The 25736-nt window shown below is 37.8% G+C and overlaps 1 protein-coding gene across 1 annotated transcript in view; it reads left to right on the top strand.

The window, feature by feature from the left end:
* SYNE1 (spectrin repeat containing nuclear envelope protein 1) overlaps window positions 1-25736 on the top strand; it is a 428272-nt gene that overhangs the window by 323787 nt on the left and 78749 nt on the right. Inside the window, exons 107-122 of the mRNA XM_034991032.1 lie at window positions 2174-2347; window positions 3241-3372; window positions 3917-4113; window positions 5161-5293; window positions 5621-5803; window positions 6999-7148; window positions 7945-8121; window positions 8580-8735; window positions 12616-12771; window positions 15157-15327; window positions 17072-17205; window positions 17607-17811; window positions 19824-20006; window positions 20589-20735; window positions 23528-23682; window positions 24096-24243. Of these exons, the coding sequence (XP_034846923.1) occupies window positions 2174-2347; window positions 3241-3372; window positions 3917-4113; window positions 5161-5293; window positions 5621-5803; window positions 6999-7148; window positions 7945-8121; window positions 8580-8735; window positions 12616-12771; window positions 15157-15327; window positions 17072-17205; window positions 17607-17811; window positions 19824-20006; window positions 20589-20735; window positions 23528-23682; window positions 24096-24243 (2601 nt within the window). The remainder of the gene's footprint in view (window positions 1-2173; window positions 2348-3240; window positions 3373-3916; window positions 4114-5160; window positions 5294-5620; window positions 5804-6998; window positions 7149-7944; window positions 8122-8579; window positions 8736-12615; window positions 12772-15156; window positions 15328-17071; window positions 17206-17606; window positions 17812-19823; window positions 20007-20588; window positions 20736-23527; window positions 23683-24095; window positions 24244-25736) is intronic.

Below are 25736 nucleotides of genomic sequence, written 5' to 3'. Positions count from 1 at the left end.
GAGGATACGTTCCTATAATTTTGTGAGTTAAAAAAGAATACAGAGGCACCTGGGTGGCTCAGTCAGTTAAGTGTCCGACTCTTGATCTTGGCTCAGTTCTTGATCTCAGAGTCATGAGTTCAAGCCCCGTGTTGGGCTCCATGCTGTGCATGGAGCTTACTTAATTAAAAAAAAAATACCATCATTCCCAATAATTTTAATTATCACTTCCTCATTAGTATTAGCCAGGCTTTTCCCCTTCTTTTACTGCAACCAATGGGAAACTTGACTTTTTTCAAAGTGCCCAGTTTCCTTCTTAACTCTCTTTTGATTTGTCCTTGTGTCTTTTATGCCCATTTATTCATGTATCCCTAAGTATTCTCTCTGCCTTCCCTTGTCCTGGCCAAATGCTCCTCACTGTGCCCTGGGAAAGCAGAGCTACCTACTCAGCTGTGGGATTGGGTAGCTATCTCTTACGTGCACCGCTCAGCTCTTCTGGCCTACACTCCTCTGGTTGCTGTGGGCCTCAGGAGTTTGTTCCTGGGGACAGTGAGTCCTTTTACTACGTTATCAAACTTGGTAGGCCTGAGACTGCCCTATCAGCATGTGCCATAGCCAAACTCAAGTTAGACACTACTCCTTAGTAAAGGAACACCTGTTTAATGTGTACACACAAATAACTCTTGCATTTTGGGAATGACTACAGAAAGAATAGTTTTGCCAGTCCAGAAATCCAAATTCTCAGACTGTAGGAATGTCATACGTGGAAACTTGGAAAATCCCACTGGATTATAGATAGTTAACATTCTACCATTATGTAGTTCTGTGGTGGCTTATAAAGGCGAATTTTTTTTTTGGAATTGTACTTCTTGCTATTTTTCCCAGAGATTTTTGTCCAAAACTTTGTGATTTATTAAAGCCTTATCATTTGGCTTTGAAAACATTGCTTTAAAGTTCACAGCTGGTTTTCTTCAAATCTTTGACAACAGCAATAAAATATCATCCTGAGTTATTCCAGAGAGGAAGGTAGGATCAATGAGTATAAATAACAGAGACGTAGGCCCAATAGGTAAAGAACTCTAAAAGGAATACTGCTATTGAGCAGACAACTCTCCTGGCCATGGGAAGACTGTCCAAGGCCATTAGGGGAAGATTGGGTTGTAAAAGGAGTATCAGTTTTTGGTGAGTGTTGGGCTAAATGACCTCCAAATCTCCAAATTCTCTTCCAACTTTAAGATTCTCTGATATAATAATTGTCAGTTAAAAATGAAGATTCTGGCTTCTATTGACCAGACTATTTTCTGAGGGAGACCTCTGCAGTGACCTTGAGCATTGCATGTTCTGTAGACTGGGCAGTTCAGTGTCCTCATCCACCAAATGGGAAATAAAACTACCCTCTCTCATAGAGGTGTTATAAGGATTAACCAAGTTGGTCAGTAGAGTGTTGGTAGAGTTTCAGCATATAGTATGCACTAAATACTGTTATCAGTTTGCAGGTCTTCAGCTCTACCCACAGTGGAGGGAACAGGAAGTGGGATAAGCCCTGTCTCCCCTCTCTGGGTCCTTTTACACATAAAATGTAACATTTCAAAACACATTTGTAGGACGGCCCAAGGCCTATCATTCTGTTGTATGTAGGTATAATACAAGGGAAATTTAAAACTGTATAATACCAATCGGTACATGTCAAGCTATGCTTGGCAATGAGTATTGGAGCACAACGAATGCTCTGGGAATTTGGAAAAGTAGAGCTCAAGCCCAAACACAGAGGAAGGAAAGTTGTTAATGTGTAGAGTGAGGACATCTTGGGACGTATAGAGTAAAGGCAGAGACCGAAGACAGGGGCTGGGAGCTAATGTGTCCCGGGATGAGGAAGACCAGTCTGTGTGGTGGAGTTGGTGAGCGTCTCTCAGATTGTCAGGGATTTAATTTGCAGCTGGTCTCATCTGAAGGGCTCTGTTTGGGGGGACGGAGTATCTGCAGCACAGCATGTGTAGGTGCACTTGAGTGGAGGGTCAAGAGGACCCCCCATCTCTACAGGAAGCTGTGAGTGTCTACATGAGGTGGGGGTCAGCAGGGACAGAAAGATGTTGCTCGTATACTGAGTTCCCTCAGCTTTCACGTCTGAAGCAGCTTTTGTTGTAAGGTGGTATATGTATGAATTGCTGACCTCTCTCTACCTGAAAACTTGCAGGAATACTTTCAGGGCCTGGAATCTCATATGATCTTGACTGAAACACTCTTCAGAAAGATAATCAGCTTTGCAGTCCTACAGGAAACGCAATTCCACACAGAACTGATGGCGCAGGCTTCCGCTGTACTAAAACGGGCTCACAAGAGGGGCGTGGAGTTGGAGTACATTCTAGAGGTGAGACTGTTGACGTAATCCCTTCCCTACAACGAACTCAACTGCAGAACACAGCGTTAAGGCAAGACGTATTTACCCTTGCCATTCACCTCGTGGAACTTTGGAACTCCCTCCGACTCAGCATCGTGTTCTGCCTTGTCCCCCTTGTATTAAAGGCTCTGCCATACCTTGAGTCAGCTAGATTCCCTACATGCCGACTTTAGTTGGGGCAATGATATTTGGGGTCTTGACAGTCAGACTAAAAAACTGCTGACCCTTGCTTTATGTGATTGAAAAAGACTTCAAATGATTTTTAAAAAGATTTTCCAGTTTCAACTAAAGTAAAGATCAGACTTTAGGAGTGACTGGTGTGGGATTTCTCCTTAGTAGAATGTCTGCACTGTATATTTATATTTCTAAAATGTCTGTGGTAGCTTTTCTTTATTTGTGAATGTAATATATTTACTTCACTTTACTACACGAAGTAAACATGCTCTTCCCTTTTGCTTAAATCATACATGCATCATCACTGTGGTAACCAATGAAACCATGCATATCAGATGCCTACTGTGTTCCAGGTGCCCTGGGTACAATCATTCCATGATGGGCAAGAGAGTTATTATTATCCCTGTTTTTTTAATATTATAAATGAGGTTCAGAGAAGTTTAGTTAACTTGCCCATGTTCATACAGCGGGTTGGTTGAAGATGCCAAAGCCCATTCACAATGCTTTTCAGGGTGACCATCTGATTACTTTCTTCAAAGCCATCTTTTGCTTCCTAGAGCAAACCCCCAACACAAACATCTCCAACATAACCTTAAGAGAATCTGTTGAGTGTATATTTTGCACACAAAAAAGGATCGCTATTCCTGAATGAGGATTCATTAGCTCACAGATTGATACTGTGTTTCTAGACGTGGTCTCATCTGGACAAAGACCACCAGGAGCTCAGCAGACAGCTGGAGGCGGTGGAAAGTAGCATCCCGAGTGTGGGGCTGGTGGAGGAGAGTGAGGATAGGCTCATCGACCGGATAACACTCTACCAGGTCAGTGTCCAATGGCATCTTGGTGTGAAAAGTTGCCACATTTTCTTTTGAAACTTTTCCATGGTTTTAACGGAATCTAAACAAACTTGCAGTCAAATATTTTATTAAGTATTTTTATTTTTATTTTAAGCTATTGATATTGTTGAAAGCAGATAGATTTTAAGTGTTTGCTTTATAATAGAACATAAGAAAGATCTTTTTTCTTTTTTTTTTTAACAAGAGAGCCCTTTGAAAATTCAACCTCTACCAAACATTTTCTGTGGTGTTATTATGCTGGTGTCATGCTATTCTTACAGCTTGGTAGTTTTAAATGTACCTGAAGTTATTACAAAAAAAAAAAAAAGAAAGAAAGAAAAAAGAAGAAGAACATCTATACTCAGATATGGATGAGCCATCTCAAATTTTCACATCTTACTTGGGTGCAAATAGTTGAAGTCTAACTAACAGGGAGTGGGAACATTATGGGCACCAGAGAAACTATAATTCTTAAAGAGAAAAATTGCATCGTCCAAACTTTTAACGCAGTATTTCCAATCAATTTTAGCATTTGAAATCCAGCCTTAATGAATACCAGCCCAAATTATATCAGGTATTAGATGATGGGAAACGACTGCTCATATCCATTAGCTGCTCAGATCTAGAAAGCCAGCTAAATCAACTTGGAGAACACTGGTTAAATAATACCAACAAAGTGTCTAAGGAGCTTCACAGATTGGAAACAGTACTGAAGCACTGGACCAGGTAATACAGTGACTATTATACATCATTTTAGATTAGTGCTAAAGAGTCCTTATAAGGCTAGTGGGTATGGGACTTGAAAAAGATGATCCCTCTAGGCACTTATTTCATATTTTGGAAAATAAAGGCAAAAACAAAACCCCCAATTGGATTCTTTTTTTTTTTTTAAGATTTTATTTATTTATTTGACAGAGAGAGACAGAGCGAGAGGGGGAACAAAAGCAGGGGGAGTGGGAGAGGGAGAAGCAGGCTTCCCACTGAGCAGGGAGCCTAATGCAATGCGGGGCTTGATCCCAGGATGCTGGGATCATGACCTGAGCCGAAGGCAGACGCTTATTGACTGAGCCACCCAGACGCCCCTCCAATTGGATTCTTATATAATTGTATAAACATGTATTTAGAAGTGGGCAGGGTAGCAAGTGCCTAATGCACTTTATCTTGGACCTTTGATCCTCTCTTGCCTATTGACTGTAACTGGATGGTCAAAGTAAAACCTTAGAAGGAGAGATAGAACGAAAGTATGTCTGAGAAAGTAGTTTCTCAAGGGCAATAGCAAGTATTCAAGAAAAGTGGAAATTGATTTTTACATGATGAAATACTCTATTTCTATGCCAACTTTATTTCTAAGAACTTTTAATATTTTCTAAATAGACTCAATTATGCCACCTTTATTTCTAAGAACTTTAATATTTTCTAAATAGCCTCAATGTGAAGGAGTAGGGGAAAGGTGTGTTTGTGTGTGTGTGTATGTGTGTGTGTGTGTATATACATTCAGCTTATATATAATATATATATTTTATATATATATACACAAATGTGTATATACATACATTTAATATATATATGTATATTTACATTCAGCTTAGAAATGGGAAAGCTGAAACCTGCTTACAGTATAAATTTGAAGGGAAATTGAGAGTGTGAATGCAAGACATTATTCTCCCAAACCTGTTGTGTCTCTTGTTTTAAAATTGGCATTGCTGAATAACATGGGTTAGCAGAAGAGATGTATTGGATGTTTACTTAATAGGCTCATTAATATGATTACAGATATCAAAGTGAATCTGCAGAACTTATTCACTGGTTACAATCTGCAAAAGACAGGCTAGAATTTTGGACTCAACAATCTGTGACAGTCCCACAAGAACTGGAAATGGTCCGTGATCATCTAAATGCTTTCCTGGTGAGCCTAAGAATCTAAAGCATTTGATTTAATTTTCTATACTTAATAAGCCAAGCTATAGAGAATTTGTCAATGTTAACTATGTGTGGTCAATAATTATGCAAAATCATATGCTTCAACATTGCCTCATTAAAGCAATTTTCAAGGAATGGCTATGTTGTTGGCTTTCATTCAAGGCAATGGTGTGCTTTTGTTTTCCTCTGGAGTGCTTACCATAACTCCCCTTCAAGATGTAAAGAAAATTTGTTTATGTAGTAAATGGTTCTCTTTCCTTAAATTAAAGGTTGAACTATTTAATCCCAGTTTGAACATTGCTATTTCTTTTAGGAGTTTTCCAAAGAAGTGGATGCAAAATCTTCCCTGAAATCATCTGTTCTGAGCACTGGAAATCAGCTTCTTCGATTAAAGAAAGTGGACACAGCTGCCCTACGTTCAGAGCTGTCACACGTTGATAGCCAGTGGACTGACCTGCTGACAAATATTCCAACTGTACAGGAGAAGCTCCACCAGGTATAGAAATAATCAGAGGCTTAAATCATAATAGTTGATTTAAGCAGTATTAAATGGAAAGAATGCTAATCTGCTTTTACTTACAAATTTAAATCAGTTCTGTCATGGACATCTTGCCTTTTCTCTCTTTCATACTGAAAGTGAACTGTCTACAAAGCCATACCTACAAATGTCATAGCTTCCAAGGACTTCTTTACTCTGTGTGTGTGTGTGTGTGTGTGTAGTAGAACATTCATCTGGCCTTGTTTAAACTCTTTGTTTTCTCATGAGTAAAATGTGGGTCACTACACTTCCCTCATAAAGTGAGTAGTTCTGAGGATTCAATCACAATATGTATAAAAGACCTATAATCTCACCTACAATAGAACAGCTGGCATTCAATAAACGTAAGTACTTCCCTTATCTAGAAATATACCTCCCTTCCCTGGATCTCAGACAATATATGTTTATCTCTCTTTGGTATTCATTACTCTACCAGGTATGATAGCTGTGTTGAATGTCTCTTACCCTCCTAATCAGCAGCTACACATTTCTAGGTGGCAGGAAACATCTCACATTCATCTCTGTATCTTCCTGCACCACATAGAAGTCCATAAATATTTTAAATGATTGCTTTTGTTTCTCCAAGTCATTGTAATAAATACCTACAAAAATGTATGCTAGATCAAGCAAGATTCAGAATTCTAAGTATATTTTAGTTAAAGAGTAAGGAAATTGGCCATGCTCTTAGGAATAAATATTAGAGTGCCAAAAATCTAGAAAATGATAGTTTGTAGTGTGGTATTTTTCTTTCTTCCTTTAACATTCTTCAGTCATAATACACAGAAATTTTTACAAGATAATTAATAAAATACATCTGTTGACTGTTTTGTAGCTAAGTTTTTTTAAGTCATAAATCTAGCTATAAAATAAGAATAATATTTTCTTCTTACTGGTATTTTGATTAATTAGTTAATGTTTATATAATGTTTATAGTATTGGATGTCAAGTGAACATAAGATGACTATTATTGTTCAGTGTTTGCCTAATGTTTAATTCCAAGCTTCTAATGAGGTTAAGATCCAAAGATGTCATCAGGAATTGTTATCTCTGTTTGTACACTAATAAGTATTAATGTAGGGTTTTTAGGGTTAGGTCGGCAGAATTTTAGTTTGAGTTTTAACACTTGTGTCTTGCTCTTTTTCTTATTGAACAGCTCCAAATGGATAAGCTGCCTTCCCGCCCTGCCATTTCTGAAGTGATGACTTGGATTTCTCTCATGGAAAATGTTATTCAAAAGGATGAAGAGAATATAAAAAATTCAATAGGTTACAAGGCAATTCATGAATACCTTCAGAAATATAAGGTAATGGAACATTTTTTTTCTTTTAACTTTTCATATTTAGGACTGTTTTATTCAAAAGAGCTCGGAAACTCAAATTATGCACGTCAGAGTTTAGAGTGTGTGTTTCATACATGGTGACCAGATAGGGGTACAAGGGTAAGAAGACTGCCTCCCTAGTTGTAGACATAGTAAAGTTGTCTGGTATTAGGAATAATTTTGAATATGATTTTGTGTCATTTAAAAAAATCATAAAAACAAACCATGAGAGACTCTTAACTCTAGGAAACAAACTGAGGGCTGCTGAAGGGGAGGTGGGTGGGGAATGGGGTAACTGGGTGATGGGCATTAAGGAGGGCACATGATATGATGAGCACTGGGTGTTATACACAACTGATGAATTATTGAACACTACATCTGAAACTAAAAAAAATATATATAATTCTAAAGAAAAAAATGCTATAATTTATAAATATGTTATAGTGAGATTATATAATTTATCCGATTCTACATCCTCTACCTTAGATATATACCTGTATTTCTGTTCAACATATTAATAAATTCAAAATTTTAAAATTCTTATAAATTCAAATTCAATATTTTTATAAATTCAAAATTTATAAATTCAGGATGGTCATATATATATTCCACTTCTGATAATAATGCGTTATATAAATACGCACAGATTGTGCCATTTGGACTAAATCATAGAAATGATAAAATTAATCTTAAGCCTACTTGAGGCTTTCCAATTCCTGATAAAATATAAGATATTTATATGCATAACCTTGTTTTCTTATGTTCTCCCTTCACTTTTCAGGGTTTTAAGATAGATATTAACTGTAAACAGTTGACAGTTGATTTTGTGAATCAGTCTGTGCTACAAATCAGTAGTCAGGATGTGGAAAGTAAACGCAGTGATAAGACTGATTTTGCTGAGCAACTTGGAGCCATGAATAAAAGTTGGCAAATCCTGCAGGGTCTAGTGACTGAGAAGGTAAGCCAAGTGGCCTCTGCTGTCCATATTTACACGAAAATGCCAAGAACAGGCACACTCTATAAAGAAAACTCATTTCACAAGTAATATAGCTACACACAGCATGCAAATGTTTCTGCAGGGGACACCACTGAATCCCATTGCTCTAAACATTCTTTATTCTTGTTCATTATTTTCTCTTATACATCCTCTACTTTTCACCTATTATGTGTTGTTTTACTTTTTTAAAAGATGCCTCTTAACTTCTTTCGCCTTTCTTTTAAGTTGACTTCTTTACTTTCTTATCAATACTAGCCACTGATTCACACTTGGTAAGATTCATTTTTTAATCATATATATAATAAACTGTATTTGAAGAATTCTTAATTTAGAGGGAATAGTGGCTTGAGTAATTGGAGGAAATAGTGTCTTGAGTTTAAAATAAAATTGCACATTTCATTTCATTATGTTTTTTTCAGATCCAGCTGTTGGAAGGCTTATTGGAATCTTGGTCAGAATATGAAAATAATGTACAAAGTCTGAAAACTTGGTATGAAACCCAGGAAAACAGACTAAAGCAGCAACATCGCATTGGAGATCAGGCTTCAGTTCAGAACGCAATGAAAGACTGTCAGGTAATTTGTCCAGGTGGCTGGCAGGCATATGTCATAGTTTCGTGGCATAATTCTCAGGCCCTGGGAGTTGAGAGTTAAATACCGAAAACAGTTTTGTTCGGTAATGAATTTCTCAGATTATGTGAGCTTACAGAGATTTTTTTTTTTAACTATTATGTTCTTTCACCTATTTAAAATAATTTGAAATTATGAGAATTTTGAGACATACTTGTAAGTAGAGAGAATGCTGCTAACCCCTCTATATGGATCATCAGATTTAATAATTATTAAGATTTTGACATATTTGCCTGAATTATTTCTTTTCTTAAATATTTTCTAGTGAACCCCAGACATCATGTCATTTTATTCCTGCCCACTACAATACACATCTCTAAGAAATTGACATTTTCTTATATAACCATAACATCATTATCACCACAAAAATTTTAACAATAATCCCTTAATATTATTCCATGCTAAACTCATAATACTGTTTCCTCAATTTTCTTTAAAATGTCCTTTTTTTTTTCAGTTAATCTGTTCACATAAGGGTACAACAATGTCCACATGCTACATTTGTTATCAGATCTCTTAAGCTTCTTTAATATTTTTTTTAATACAATTAACTTGTCACAGAACCTGTAGATTGGCCCCAGGTTCAGGATTAGCCTGTGGACTTCCTTTAAGATGTGACTGACCTTGCTCTTCTCTCCTCTGTATCTCCTGCAAAGGGAAATTAGCACTAGAGACTTGATTGAATTCTGTTTTCAGCTCTAAGGAGCAGAGTGCTTCACAAGTGACAGTAGAATTTTCTCCCACGTCCCACGGGAAGCATTCAACAGCATCTGCTTGTTCTACTGTTAGTGATAAGAATCTCTGGTTCAAGTGGAGTGAGCACACGCTCCATGTCTTCCAGTGACTTCAGAACACTTAACATTTGCTCAGGTGTTCTTGTTCATACAAAAGAAATGTGAGTTATTACAGGTAGTGCTGTAATAAAATTTTAAAATAATTCAATAATTTTTAATGTACAGATTAGCTGTGATGGTTCTCTGTAGTGTTTCCAAAGACCAGTTGAAGACTCAACTGTGAAATAGTTCTACAGAAACACTCCCTTCCCCGAATCTTGCTTTCATATTGTAGACGCCAAAAACAAAGGCCTTTCATAATGATCTTCCTTCCAACTAGCATTTTTTTCTGGGGACACATATAAAGAGAAATATATTTAAGCTCTCAGTTAAAGCTTTTCCACTCAGAAAAGGAAGAGCAGATGCCCTTGTGCTGGGCTGACAAGCTAATGGATTGTAATTTCCAGAGTGCATAAAAGTGGCAAAGAAAACCATCATATAGAGAGATACTTTGAAATTAAAAAAAAATACTTCACATCAGAAGATGGGTGTATAAAAGACTAAAGACCAAAATTATGCATCAACTAGTCTCACTGCATTTCCAGTTTTCCAGGGGTCAGTAGTATTTCTAATTTTGGCCGTCAATTTTGTATATCAAAATGTGCAAAAAAATCCAGAATTTCACAATTTTACTTTGAGGGATGAGAAGTCAGACCTCTTAAACTCTTAAATTAAAATGTTTCCATTAAAGTTAAAAGATCATTTAAGTGTTAGGGTTAGTAAGATTAGTGCTTCTTTGTGATGTCCTTGTGATAAACTTTACTATTAAAACTGAAATAATACATTAACTTTTCCTTTTTTCTACTTTCTCTCCTATTTTTTATCACTATTTTTTTCTTCCCTTTCATGTACATTTTTTCTGCCATTTTCCATTTTGTTTCTTTTCATGACCATGTCTTCTATTTAACAGAGATTTACTATCAGAAAATGTAGTGGAAGCTTGGCCAAGTTTTACTCTCTTCCAGACCCAAATTTTAGTCTTGCAGAAGGTCACACCAGGCAGTGTCAGGAGGAAAAGCCTGAAATGTGGTTTAAAGAACTTCACACACAGTCCCAACTAGTGATTTCAAATGTAGTCATTTTTTTTTTTAACAAAGAACAGAATGAAAGTAACCCACACAGTTATTTTGGGGCATCACATAAAAAATCACAACAGCTTAATGGCAGGTTCTGTTTGGCAGTAACACAAACCTTGATAAAAATTTATTGTCATTTTTGAGAAATTGTTCCTCTGGACCAAAGTGTGAAATTCAAGCCAGCAGACTTAAATCGGTGACTGGATTTAAGCTTTATTTTGTTTAAAACATCTTGAATATTTTCCCACACTTTCAGAGGTGATTTATTAATTTAAACCAACATAAAAAATAATATTTATGAATTAATTCAAGTTAAGAATGATTTATTGTAGCAAAAAAATGTTAGGTTTGGCTTTTTCCTTCATTGATCAGTAACAGAATCATCTTTTAATTATTATTGAAAGGAAAGGAAAACACATTCATTTTGTACAAAATACATAATTCAGTCTTGTTTCCTTCCTGGGTTTTGCTCTTATGCCAACATAAGCATGCAGGCCATTTTAGAGATGTGTTTTTAAGCAGTGGATCATTCATTTAATATTGTTCCTTAAAAAAGTTAACATCTGTGAATAAATAGGATAAATTTAATTCCAATGGCTGGATTTTTAGAATCATATTAAAGACATATGGAAAGGATTGTTTATGGTTACCCTTTTAAAGAAGTAGAGAGAGAAACCCTTAAATAGTAAAATTAATGATGTTTTCCATACTGTATAAAGGACCTATAACCCTAGTAATCACTATATTCATTCTCTGGTTAATTATCAAAGCTGTCAAAATATTGACAGAATTATGAAATGGAAATGAAAGCACAATATTAAAAACAAGAATGATTTCCTCAGGCTACTAAGTATATGAATTTCTAATTAATACATCAAGAAGAAAATAGCTTCATGATAATTGAGAGAAAAATAAATCAGTACTGACTCATGGCTGATTACCAAATAACTGAATAGACTAATACTATCCTACATTTGCCAGGTTTTTAACAGCTTAAAAGACATTTCATATATATTATTTGGGAATTTCCTTCACTTTAACCTCCAAGGCCTACATATCTACATCTCTAGTTCTGGAGATATACTTCTGAATATAAGCCTGTACCCATGCCTTAATATATGGCTTCTCACATCACCTGAACCTGGGATTTATGTCCTCTCCACAAGTCACATCTGGAGACTCGCCTCCCAACACTGTGCTGGGAGTCAGTAGGCTCAGAAGGCTTGGGCTCTAATCCCATCTCCCAGCCTCACCAGCTCTGTGATCCAAGACAGGTTGTATGACTTGATCTCCCACTTATCCATAAAATGTTGATAGCAGTCTCAGCCTGCCATACTGAGCTTTCTAAAGTTTCCAATGGCATTAAAATATAAACTAGGATTATAATGTATGGTTAAGAATGATCTCCAGAATGTTGCGTCATTGTGTTTTCTTTTTTGAAGATTTCATACTGACCGTTATAAATGCATATCCCAAAGAAAATAAGGATCTGATTCATGGAAAAAAAAAAAAGCCTATAACCTTTCAGAATCACATAGAATCAGGGAAAAAGGCTAAAGGAGATTCTGATTTCTGTCTGAAGAAACAGACCCAGTGGAAGTTTCTAACTTAAAGTGGCATAGCTTAATATTAGCAGAAATGTACCTAAACTCAGATACCGAGAATACCATCCTATTGCATTTCATCCTATGGCCTAGGACTATGTAACTTTTCCAACATAAGTATATAAATCATGTTACCATTTGCCACATATATTTCTTTTCTTCTAACTTCTTGAAAAAAATTACATGTTGCCATGTCTTTAACTTTTAGGTAATCAAATTTTACTTAAACTTGGGGAGTATGAGGCTGTAATGGCTCAGTGACCACAGACTTCCATAATGGAACAATTTAAAATGACTGCTTTTAATCTTTTAGGATCTAGAAGATTTGATTAGAGCAAAAGAAAAAGAGGTAGAAAAAATTGAGCAGAATGGACTTGCTTTGATTCAGAACAAGAACGAAGAAGTCTCTAGTGTTGTCATGAGCACGCTGCGGGAGCTCAACCAAACCTGGGCAAATTTAGACCACATGGTAAGATTGCTTGTGGAGACCTGACTCCAAACATGTCATAGCATTTTGGTTTTCCTAAAATAACTGAGTAAATAGTTACAGAATCTCTACGTTATCTCTTTGTATTAAGTCTACTTCATTAACCTCTTTATTTTATTTTATTTAAGATTTTTATTTATTTGTGTGTGTGAGAGAGAGAGAGCACATGCGTGCACAGGGAGAGAAGCAAATGGGAAGCAGACTCCCCACTGAGTGTGGAGCCCAACACAGGTCTCCATCTCCCAACCTGGAAGATCATGACCTGAGCCAAAACCAAGTCAGATGCTTAACCAACTGAGCCACCGAGGTGCACCTATTAACCTCTTTTTTAATAAAATCTAGCTTTGGATATTTCCTATAATAAACATTATTATGAACATTACTCTTTTAATAATCCCATCCATTCCCATGTCCGTAGATACTATCTAGGTACAGACAGTTCTCAAATGTATATCCCTAGCCTGGATTTCTCTCCTAAACTGTAGACACAGACAGAGACAGAGAGAGAAATTCAATTTATAGACAGCTCCTCTTGCGTGACCAGTAGACATCTCAAACCTCCATGCCCAAACCAACCCCTGTTCTTCCCCCACGAACCCACACTTTCTGCCATCTGAGTTAATGACTGCTCTGCCTGGTTGCATAGGTAGAAGATGTGGAGTCCTTTCTTTTATCCCCCATGTCTGGTCCATCAGGAATCATGTCAGCCTTCTTTTCAGCACAAATCTAGCATCCAACCCTTCCCCCCATCTCCCTAGCCTACACCTAGGTCTAAGGCAATATCATTGCTGGCCTTGATTATTTCAGTGGCCTCCATACTAGACAGGTCCTGTTAAATGGAAGCCAGATCACACCAGTCATCTGCACAAAACCTCCCAATAGCTTCTTGTCAAATTCAAAATGAGGCCAAAACCTGGTGAGGGCCCCAAGACCCCCAGGACCTGGCCTCCCATGGTCTCTCTGACCTGTCTTCTGCTGCTCTCCCACAGGTTCATTTTGCTTCTGGTCCCTCCTTATTCTTGAACTCCACTGGCATGTTCCACACTCAGGGGCTTTGCATTGGCTCCTCCCTCCACCTGGAGCACCCTCCTGGACGTATCCGCATGGGTTATTCCCTTTCCCCAAACTCGTTGTTCAAGTGCACCATCTCAGTGAGGGCTTTCCTGTTCACTTTGTTTTAAATGATAGCTTCCACCTCCCTACCCCCCATTCCCTGAATCTCTCCTCTGCTTTGCTTTTATCAAGATTATTTATCAACTTCTAACAGAGGATACAGCCTACTTGTTTGTTTAAATTTCTCTCACTAATATGTAAAGTCTGTGAAGACATTTGATAAATCTGTGCCTAATAGAGTGCTGAATTCTCCAATAATAAATATGTGTAACAACAAATACTGCCCTGCACACACCTGTGCGAGTAGTTATCATCTACACTTTGCAGAGATGGGAGCTAAAGCACAAACAGGTTAAGTGACTGGGACCCATGGTGTATAACAAACAGCTTCTTACAGTCTATGTACCTCTCCTGGTGCAGCCTTCTAGTCTGTCCCTACCTTATCTTTAACCTAGTTTTAAATGTCTTTTATTTAATTTTATGTGTTTTTATAAAATCATCACAAATATTGGAAATAATTTACTATATAATTAAGTGGTTCATTCACAGAAACACCTTCTCATGAAGAGCAAGCAAAAATTATACAAGGAAGAAATAGGCTATTTATTGTTTTAAATGCATTAACTCCTTTAATCCTTATAACAACCTTATGAGGTGGTTATAATTATTATCCCCATCTTATAGATAAAAAAAAAAAAACCGAGGCACAAAGAGGTTATGAAAATCACCTGAGATCATACTCATGGAACACTACATCAAAAACTAATGATATAATGTATGGTGATTAACATAATAAAATAAAGTAAAGTAAAAATTTTTTAAAAAGTTGCATTGCATAATGAAACTACATCCTTTCTTCTAAATTATTTATCAAACCTTACATTAACCATATTAGAGGGGAGGTAGGTGGAGGGATGGGTTAAATGAGTGATAGGTATTTAAGGAGGGCACTTGTAATGGGCACTGGGTGTTTGTATGTAAGTAATGAATCACTAAATACTACATCTAAAACTAATATTAAACTGTATGTTAACTAACTGGAATTTAAATACAAATCTGAAAATTAATGAAAAAAAAAGACATACATTTCAATGTTGCTATGTCTTTCTTTTCAAATCTTTTATTTTTAGTTTATTTATAATGCCTGAAACCCTGATGAAGTTCTTAAATCTTAATATTGTTTCCATCAATTCAATATGTATTCAATCATTTTAAATATTATGCAGTTATAAGAAGCATCTGTCTCTTTCAAAGGTTGGGCAATTAAAGATACTGTTGAAGTCCGTGTTTGACCAGTGGAACAATCACAAGGTGGCCTTTGATGAGATAAACAGCTACCTTATGGAGGCCAGATACTCTCTGTCCCGCTTCCGTCTGCTGACTGGCTCTTTAGAAGCTGTACAAGTTCAGGTAGACAATCTTCAGGTAAGGGATGCATATAACCCATCTTTAATATTTTAATTTGAGAAAATAAAAAAAAGCAAACATGAACAGCATCCTGGAATATTGCTGTATATTGTTTGCATTTAATTATTTTTAAATATTTGAAATCAATCCTACCTGCTTTATTTGTAACTTAAACTTGCCTGTGGATACCAAATGTCTGGATTAGTTGGTATATAACTTACTGATTTTAAAAATTCTATTATATAAATACCCATATGAATGCATTTTATAAAATGATTTTACATCCAAACCGACCTCCTTGATCCATTGTTGCTGCCTTTATGTCTTCCCTTTCTCTCTTTATTCTGCTTCTCCAAACATATTCTCAGGGAGTAAAAAGAAAACAAAGAGAAAGATAGACAAAATGGTAAACCTGTAAACTATCAAGTTGTTTTCTTTTCGTTCAGCATAGTATCAGTAGTCTGTCCGATGCATACACATAAGCCTCTTTTTCTAGCGCTTACTGCTTGGTGTCCTGAGTGCCCGTCATCACTGTAGTCATGTAGGATGACCTCACTGCTGTTTGAATCTGCAGAGCACCGTTTCCTACCTCAGGCCCCCGCCTTCAAGTCAGCTGCTGCCCTCACTCCCCTGCGCATCACGCACCGATTGGCACTCTTACCTGTGGCCGCTGTTTCTCCCTGGCTGACTCATGCAGACTGGGATATGAGATGGGCAGGATAGGCCCTCAAGGGATGGGATGCCAGCAAGAACCCAGCATGTACCCTCCTGACACAAGTCCATTTCCCTGGCTTGGCAATGAAAGTTTATATGTTGCTGACCTCAGACACAGACTATCTGATCAGGGAATGCCTTTTCTTGGGGGTGGGGTGGGGGGGGGAGGAAGGATAAAATGTATATATACATAATTTCTTTAAACTTTAAATAGTTGTTGTAGATACTGAGAATCATTAAAACTTGCTTTGAGAATAGGAAGTTTGAAAACAGATTTTATACCTTTGAGGCAATTAGAAGTACTTTTTAACCTAGCCCATTCTGTGTTTAACACCAGCACATGCTGTCTTAAGATATGAAAGGATTTTGATTCGATGGCAATCAGATATTGGTGTTAAACAGAACTGGGTTTTTGTAGCCTGCATCCCCTATAGAGTTGTACTAAGAACTGAGTCTAGTACTCCAGCAGTATTTGCAGGGAAGTGTCTTTCTTCAGGATCCTTCGCTTGTCTTTGGTAGAAGACTGTGCCCTGTCTGTAGCCTGTCTAACAAGTATTCTTTGCAAGGAAGAACATCCAGAGATAGAACTTATAAGTGGTACTCAGAAAAGCCACGACTTCTTAAGGTCTGATCATCCGGAGTTTCTGTTAGAACAACTCTAGATATGTAATAAAACGGAGACCTGGGTTTTGACTTTGAATAGCGAAGAGAACCAGTGTGACAGATTGCATGCAAATCACCGCCGTAGCTTCCTACTAGATGAGGACAAGGACAGTCACGTGAGCTTTCCCAGCAGAATTCCAGATGCCACTGGAAGAAGGTCTAGTTGTTAGGAATCCCTTTTCACACCCATAAGAACAAAATTATAAAAGAAGAAATGATTACCTAAAGAAAATCTGCAAAGCATCAGAACAAAGTCATGGTTTACATATTTTTATGTACATATTTGTGGAAACAGCTATAAATTACTTTTAAACTTGATTATTAGAATTTACATCCCATCATGTCATCTGTGGTGTTGTTTTGTTTTGTTTTAATTTGGGGGCAGAATCTTCAAGATGATCTGGAAAAACAGGAAAAGAACTTACAGAGGTTTGGCTCTGTCACCAACCAACTGTTAAAAGAGTGTCACCCACCTGTGACAGAAACTCTTACCAACACGTTAAAAGATGTCAATATGAGGTATGTTGCATGCTAATTTTACACTGCTACGCATTATTTATATCACAGCCTTATTACAAATAATAATGCAATTAAAACTTGCTGGCATTTTGAATTTGAGCTCTACAGGTTCTATTCTACTAATGTTTCAATTTTCACAAATGAATTTAAGGTAACTAAATGTAGTGAAGAGACTTAGAGATTAAAATTGCTGTATACCCCAAAATTGACCTCATTTCTTCTCTGTGCCCTTGAACTCCAAGTGGGGAATATTACCTGGTAAAATTATGTCAAATAGAAATGAGGCATCTCTGAATTATTCCCATATTCACATGAAACAGGATCCTGAAAACTAAAAGAGCAAATAGCAGCATTTGGTAAGAGGTGTTAATCTGCCCATGAGTGTTTGCTATTGTTTCCAGATGGAATAACTTGTTGGAAGAGATTGCTGAGCAGCTGTACTCCAGCAAAGCCCTGCTTCAACTTTGGCAGAGATACAAGGACTACTCCAAACAGTGTGCTTCTACGGTGCAGCAGCAGGGGGATCGAACCAACGAGCTCCTGAAGGCAGCCACTAACAAGGACATTGCTGATGACGAAGTTGCGACATGGATTCAAGATTGCAATGTATGTTTGGGAACGCTGGTGTTTTCCCACCGTGCCAGTGTTAGCCATCTCAAGTTTAGCAAGGCCAGTGCTGATATGTGTAAGCTTTTGGTAGGTCTCGGTATGTGGGACAGCTATCCAAAAACTGTTTTAAGTATCAAAGAGCCTGTTAGGTTTTCAGGACACCGTTGCACATGTATTAGATTTAAGAGGTCCCTCCCACTGTTTCTTTTTTATAAATGAGTTGTTTTCCCATTTTTTTCCTAATGGAGTACCATCCTTGTGAAGATTTAGGTTGTTTTTACACATTTGTCACTATTAAGAAATAAGAGGGTATGGAGAATAATGTTTTATCTTCTAAAAATCCACCGTGAAAGGTATTATCTAGTTAGGTCCATTATTTCTTATGTAAGCATCAACATAATTATTTCTTTTAAGAATTTAATAGTAGAAAGAAGTCTTTCTCTCCTGATTTACTGGTATACCTCTTTTTTAATAGCTTTTTAATATTTCTTTTTTTCACTGAAGTTGCCAGTAACCTACTTTAGGTTTTCAGAAACAGTTCTCTTGTTTCACCCATTACATGCTTCTTACTATTTGTCCTTATTTGTCTTTATTTTAATGAACTTGTTTCAAAGATCTTCTTGTAAACTTTCCCAAATCAGTTTATTAGAATTAGGCAAGTTATAAAAAAGCACATAAATTTCAACCTATTCTAATGCCTTCACATGAATATTGAATAATCACTTTGGAGCTAAAGTTTAATACTTGGGATAAAGATAACATAATGCTTTTCTCTCCTCCTTCCACATAGTTTATCCTTACAGAATTTGTCATTTTTAATTTTCAATCCTCCTGAGTTAATATATACACACCTATTTTAGGGGGTAATGCTCCAAATTATTTCTCTGAATTTGTCTTAAGGTCTATGTCAAGGTCAAAGCTGCCTTTTGTTTTTCTCCCTCTCCTAGGAGTCACTGTCTAGGTATAGCAGGCTCTGTTCTTTTTTTTTTTTTTTTTGAAAGACAGCAAAAACAAATTAGTTAAGTTTATTAAATGGTGAATTTATACATATGTCAAGATGGATATCTTGGCTGATCCCAACACAGAAGAATAAGTAACAAATTTTCACAGCTATCTCCCATTTTTGTATTATTGTAAACTTTTTAATCCTACATATAATGATTAAAATATCATACACTCTTCATTTATATTGGGATAAAACCTTTACTAAACATAATTAGGCTTTGAAAATGGAAGTGTAAACAGAATGAAGAAAAGGAATAGAATTGCTAATTTTTGCTAGCAGGCTCTATTCTTTCCACCATCTCTGGTGAAGCACCAGCAACAAGTAGAAGAACCAGTCATTTATCATCTCTTAGTGGTAGATGGAAACCAGAAACAGGGAATTTCCATTGGCTTAATTTGGAGCATTTAAGAGTGTCCCACACAATGTGAAGGGCAGAGAAGCCATGGAAAAGAATGGAGATACAGTCTGCTTCAGTCCCTGCTCACCAGGGCCATTGCTGGAGTTCTAGGCTCCACTGAGATAGGAGGATCTGCTGTAATCACTCTAATGCAGCCATGTGTATGAAAGATGCTGTTGACAAACTCATCCCTTGTGTATAATATTAAGCAAGAAAAGGTAAAATGTAGCATTATGTTTTTTATTTGATATGAACTACATGAAAGGATAGGAAAAACCTGCCCAAATATTTCCGGTTATTGGCTCTGCTTGTATAGATAATGTTTCTTCTTATGTATGTTTCTCCGCATTTCCCCCAATGTCCTACAATGAACCTATGTGGCTTTTATTATAAGAATAGTACATGTATCTCTAAAAATGTTAACACACATCCATTTTTGAAAATCAGATTTAATTCATGATTTTTCTGCAGGTGAAGGTTATTTAGCATAATAATTTGGTAAGTAAGAATTGAGTGTTCCCAGATGTGTGGTCCTTTGCTGATTATCAGTTTAAGGAGTACACTTACCATGGTGTTTCATAATAGGCGTATTTTCATCATCTATAGGATCTCCTCAAAGGACTGGGGACAGTGAAGGATTCCCTTTTTGTTCTCCATGAGCTGGGAGAGCAGCTCAAGCAACAAGTGGATGCTTCGGCAGCATCAGCCATTCAATCTGATCAGCTGTCTTTGAGTCAGCACCTATGTGCCCTAGAGCAGGCTCTCTGCAAGCAGCAGACTATGTTACAGGTATGTTACAGAGCTCATATTCGGTAGGTGTTATAAATTGGCTTTCTATAACATCTGAGCCTAAACACAGGAAAAGAAAAGTTTTTCATCATTGAGACAACACCTCTTTCAAGACCAAGGAATTAAAAAGTAAATGAACTTGGAAGTTCCAATGAGGACAAGGGAAGGTGGGAGTCTTACACTATTCTTTGCAATGTGATTTTGCCCCTAAAGCAATGCTTCCTTCTGTGGTACTGAGTAAAATACATTCGACTAATAAGTACCAAATGGCTTTAGTGTTGACATTCATGTTTATAGAACAAGTTTTTGCCAAGAATCAGAATCTTTTTCTGTTTGGTAGTATATTTTAAAAATGACTTTAATTGGTCAATTAATACATGGTATCTAGGAGTAATTCTAAGTTTTCAAAAAATTACATGAATAAAGAGAAGAAAGGTTAAATCACATAGCCTTGTTTCTTTAGTTATGGCATCTTGAGGATGGCAATTTGACACAAGAAAATGAAAAATAATTTCAATATCCAATTGCCCTTTCATTAGATATCTAAATACCTATTTTCTTTTGTGGGGAAAAAAAAAAAAGGCTGGAGTTCTTGACTATGAAACCTTTACCAAGACCTTGGAAGCGTTGGAAGCCTGGGTAGTAGAAGCTGAAGAAATATTACAAGGGCAGGACCCTAGCCACTCGTCTGACCTTTCAACCATCCAGGAAAGGATGGAAGAACTTAAGGTAAGTACATTCCAGTCCCAGGCCTAAATCTGGTAGCATTTGTCCTCAAAATCTTAAGGAACACTCACAACTCCTGACACAAGCCTGCTTTTTATTTTGAACTTCCAAAGAAACCCTTGCCAGCTCTGTTTTGCTGCAATGAGCACACACTGATTTCACACCCCGGATGGGAGCCGGCCAGGGGCAGTCCTAGGATTCCAGCTCGCTCCTTCTTTCCACCTCTCGTCCCTTCCCCTGCCCAGTGGGTCACCTCCTCCTTCGGAGCCCTTGAGCCTCCCGTCTCCCTCTCTACCCTCATCCACTCCTAGGCAAGCCGCCTATGTCTCGGACCCCGGCAACAGCCTCCATGGCCCTCTGTGAATCCACCCCAACCCCTCCAACCCACAGCTGCCAGAATGATCTTTTGCTTTTAAAGGGTTTTACTTACGGGGCGCCTGGGTGACTCAGTCGGTTAAGCGGCTGCCTTCGGCTCAGGTCATGATCCTGGAGTCCTGGGATCGAGCCCTGCGTCGGGCTCCCTGCTCAGTGGGGAGTCTGCTTCTCCCTCTCCCTCTGCCGGCCTCTCTGCCTACTTGTGCTCTCTATCTGTCAAATAAATAAATAAATAAATCTTTAAAAAAAAAAAGGGTTTTACTTACTTATTAACTATTTTACACATTCAGTAAATAAAATGATAGCAATAGACATGCCAGTTTCATCGTATTATTCCTCTGCTTCAGACCCTTCACAGGTTCCTCAGGGTGCTGTCAGGGTGAAGCCCAGTGTGGATTCTCATGCCCAGTGGACCTGGCTTCCATCTTCCTGAGGGTCTTATCTTCACCACTGTTCATCTCAGTGTCCATCAGAGTGCTTTCCTAGCATCTGTTCGTATAATGTCACCTCTTTCTGGAATTCATTTTTTGTCCCCACCAACTCCCTTGCTACCAAAAGGAATGAACTTTTGTTCATTTTATTCAGTGTCACTCTCTTTTTTTTTCTTTAATTTTTTATTTATTTGCGAGAGAGAGAATGAGAGACAGAGAGCATGAGAGGGAGGAGGGTCAGAGGGAGAAGCAGACTCCCCGCCGAGCAGGGAGCCTGATGCGGGACTCAATCCCGGGACTCCAGGACCATGACCTGAGCCGAAGGCAGTCGCTTAATCAACTGAGCCACCCAGGCGCCCTGAATAGCATTTATTTTTTTTTAAAGATTTTATTTATTTATTTGAGAGAGAATGAGAGAGAGTACATGAGAGGGGGGAGGGTCAGAAGGAGAAGCAGACTCCCCGCCGAGCAGGGAGCCCGATGCGGGACTCGATCCCGGGACTCCAGGATCATGACCTGAGCCGAAGGCAGTCGCCCAACCAACTGAGCCACCCAGGCGCCCTGAATAGCATTTATTTTTTATTTTTTATTTTTTTAAAGATTTTATTTATTTATTTGAGAGAGAATGAGAGAGAGCATGAGAGGTGGGAGGGTCAGAAGGAGAAGCAGACTCCCCGCCGAGCAGGGAGCCCGATGCGGGACTCGATCCGGGGACTCCAGGATCATGACCCGAGCCGAAGGCAGTCGCTTAACCAACTGAGCCACCCAGGCGCCCTCAGTGTCACTCTCTTAAGAAACCTTCCCCTTTTTTCATGGTCAGGCTGCCCGTGACACACTTTCATAGCATGCTATTTTTTTTCCTTCAGAATTTTTTACATACCATTTAATTACGTTCATGTGATTAGGTGACTGCTATTGTGGAATGGTACTGCTGGAATAGTATCTCACTGTCTGGAAGCCCCATGAGAAGGACCACTGCCTGTCAGTTTTGCTCACGGCTGGTATCTATCCATGAAAATTCTGCCATCCGCCAAGGCTGTTGTTATGCTTTTGACTTCAAAGTTGGAAAGATTTATTCTGTCTTTATGGTAATGAGCCTATTTCAGAGCATGCAGAGAAAAAACACACACAGCCAAAGGTGTCCTGCCATTTTTCTCTTCCTATAGCCAGTTTCCCAGATGGAGTTACAATACCCACAGGAAAACCGGAAGAGACAGCTTTGTCCTGTGTTTAAAGGGAAGGAGGAACTCTGAAAGCTTTGTCAGCTGAGTCTCACCACTTTGGGATTGGGGCCAAGGACCTAAAACTGAAGCTGCTAGGATAATATGTGGTGACATCAAAGCTCGAAAGGGATCACATTCATCTAGCAAGCACTCAATGGCCCTTGTTTACCCAGCTCTACCACTTACTAGCTGGGTGGCCATAAACAATTCACTTACCATTTCTGAGCCTCTTTTTTCTCTTCATAAAGTCGGAATAGTCATGGTACTTACCTTAGGGGATTGTTTTGCAAATAAAATGAGTTATTACCTGTAAAGCTCTTATACTACTATTTGGTTCATTATAATAAGTGCTCAAGAAACGTTAGCTATTACTATTACAATGATTACCATTATAAATATTCTTACTGGTATTAGATAATAAAGGAGCAGATTAGCATAGACAAATGAAATATAAAGGGTAGGAAATAAGCCTTTTCAGTCATCAGCATAATTTTCATCCATCAGCAAGTAAGTAATTCACGGTAACTGCTAAATGTTCAGTGGAAGCCAGTAAGGAGCTGTGGCAGTGGGAGTAACAGCAGGGGAATGGGTTAGGAGACACAGCTCTTCTTTATTTGCAGCTCTGGAGATGACAAGTCAGTGGCCTAGAAATGCAGGGGAGACCAAAGACGACTTCCTCCTGAAATCAGAAGGTCACTGTGCAGTTTGAAAGAACTCTGCCTTTTCTGACCATAGTGCTAAACTGGCTTTTAAATCTTCCTTCCAGGGGCAGATGCTAAAATTCAGCAGCATGGCGCCTGACCTAGACCGTCTGAATGAGCTTGGATATAGGCTACCGCTGAATGATAAAGAAATCAAAAGGATGCAGAACCTGAACCGACACTGGTCTCTGATCTCCTCTCAGACCACAGAAAGATTCAGGTAGAGTAACCAAGAGATGTTTGGGTGATATAAGTGCATGGTTTGTGCATATTTCTAAATTCCAAGTCTTTCTGGTGATACTCAAAAAATTTGAACTAGAAGTGGCGAACTCAGGTTGTGAAATGGTTTCCCATGCTTGATGTACGAAATACTGTTTTAACAAAAAAGAAAAAAAAAACTCTTTTTCATAAGAATATATTAAAGGTACATACATAATTTTATCATTTTGAAAACCTACCATTTTAAACTTTCATTCTTTTTTTAAAAATGTACTACCTAACATTGAAAGCTTTGTGGTGGTCAAATTAGAACTGGAGGGAGAGGATATTTATTTAATCTGGTTTTATATGCTGACAGTATGAGAACTAACAAACAACAACATAATCATTATTCTTTTTCCTTTGTTTTGTCAGTAAGTTGCAGTCATTTTTGCTGCAACACCAGACTTTCTTGGAAAAATGTGAAACGTGGATGGAATTCCTGGTTCAAACGGAACAAAAGTTAGCAGTCGAGATTTCAGGCAACTGTCAGCATCTTATGGAGCAACAGAGAGCCCATGAGGTAAGTTATGCTGGTAGGTTTTGGGGGAGTAAAACAGTTTTCAGTCTTTGGAAAAGGCTGTACAATGCCTACATGTGAGCAGACTCCGCCCAAGATGCGGTGCCTGAACTCCTCCACATGGCATTGTACAGCCTTCTTTCTTAAGCTTGAATGTGGTCCAGTTCTTTGCTTCCATAGTTGGTTTTAAAAATGTGGCAGGCTTCAATATCCTGCAATGTATACTGCCAGAACTGTGGTAAAAGTCTCCTTACGGAGGGTGTGGGGGGGAACCAGGGGTGTGTGTGGAAGGCATGCAGAAAGTTAGACAATTTTCAAATTGAGTTACATACTACGTTAATATTGCCAAGGCTAGTTGCTTGAGAGACTATGCTTTGATCACAAGTCTTTGATAATGAAAATTGAGTGTTCTATAAAAAAATACCCATATTTTATACTTGGAAATCAAGTTATCAAATATCTCCAAGAGTACCTCTTGATCAAATGGCGTTATAATTATTTCTTAAGAAGCACCAAAGAGAGAACTAGATACAAAAAGCAAATTAATTAATTTGCTGTTTGTCTCAGTTTTGCTGTTCACTGTTATAACCACATTGGCCCACATGTTTCTGAAATATACACAAATGGAGAAATAGGATTTACCTAAAAGCAGAGAAAAGCTTAAAGGAACGTAGAATGAAACTAATTTTAAAGCATTTTGCTTAAATTTTAAAAATAGAGGCTTTATGTATAAGGTATTTTTAAGTCCAGTTTTATCAAGTTGACTGAAGATGGAATTAAAGACAATGAATCAAAACTACGTTGAGATACCACTTTATACCTACTATGATGGCTATAGTGAAAAAGACAGCAAGTATTGATGAGGGTATATAGGAATTGAAATCCTCATACATCGCTGGTGGAAATGTAAAATGGTGAAGCTGCTTTGGAAAACAGCTGGGCAGTTCCCAAAATATTAAACAGAGTTACCATATGACCTGGTAGTTCCACTCTTCGCTTTATACCCAAGAGAAATTAAAATATTTGTCCACAGAAACTTGTGCAAGAATATTGTTCACAGCAGTGTTATTTATAATAGCCCAAAATGGGAACAACCCTAAATATCCATCAGCTGATGAACGAATAAATAAAATTGGTGTTATCTGTATAGTGGAATACTACTCAGCAGTAAAAAGGAATGTGGCGATGATGCATCCTGCACATGGATCAACGCTGGAAACATTATGCTAAGTGGAAAGAAACCAGTCACAAAAGACAGTACATTGCATGATTCCATTTACATGAAATGTCCAGAGTAGGCAAATCTGTAGAGACAGAAAATAGGTTAGTGGTTATCTGGTGCTCATGGATTGGGAAGAAATGGAGAGGGATTGCTGAGTGTGGAGTTCTTTTTGGTCTAAAATCGATTGTGGTGATGGTTGCACATGTCTATAACTATACTAAAAGTCAATAAATTATACACCCTATATAGGTGAATTGTAAGGTATCTGAATTAT

This window comes from Mirounga leonina, unplaced genomic scaffold, assembly GCF_011800145.1.
Source record: "Mirounga leonina isolate KUSES-001 unplaced genomic scaffold, KU_Mleo_1.0 Mir_53, whole genome shotgun sequence".
Classification (NCBI taxonomy): domain Eukaryota; kingdom Metazoa; phylum Chordata; class Mammalia; order Carnivora; family Phocidae; genus Mirounga; species Mirounga leonina.
The sequence above is the reverse complement of the archived record's forward strand: the minus strand, read 5'-3'. Positions and strand labels throughout refer to the sequence as shown.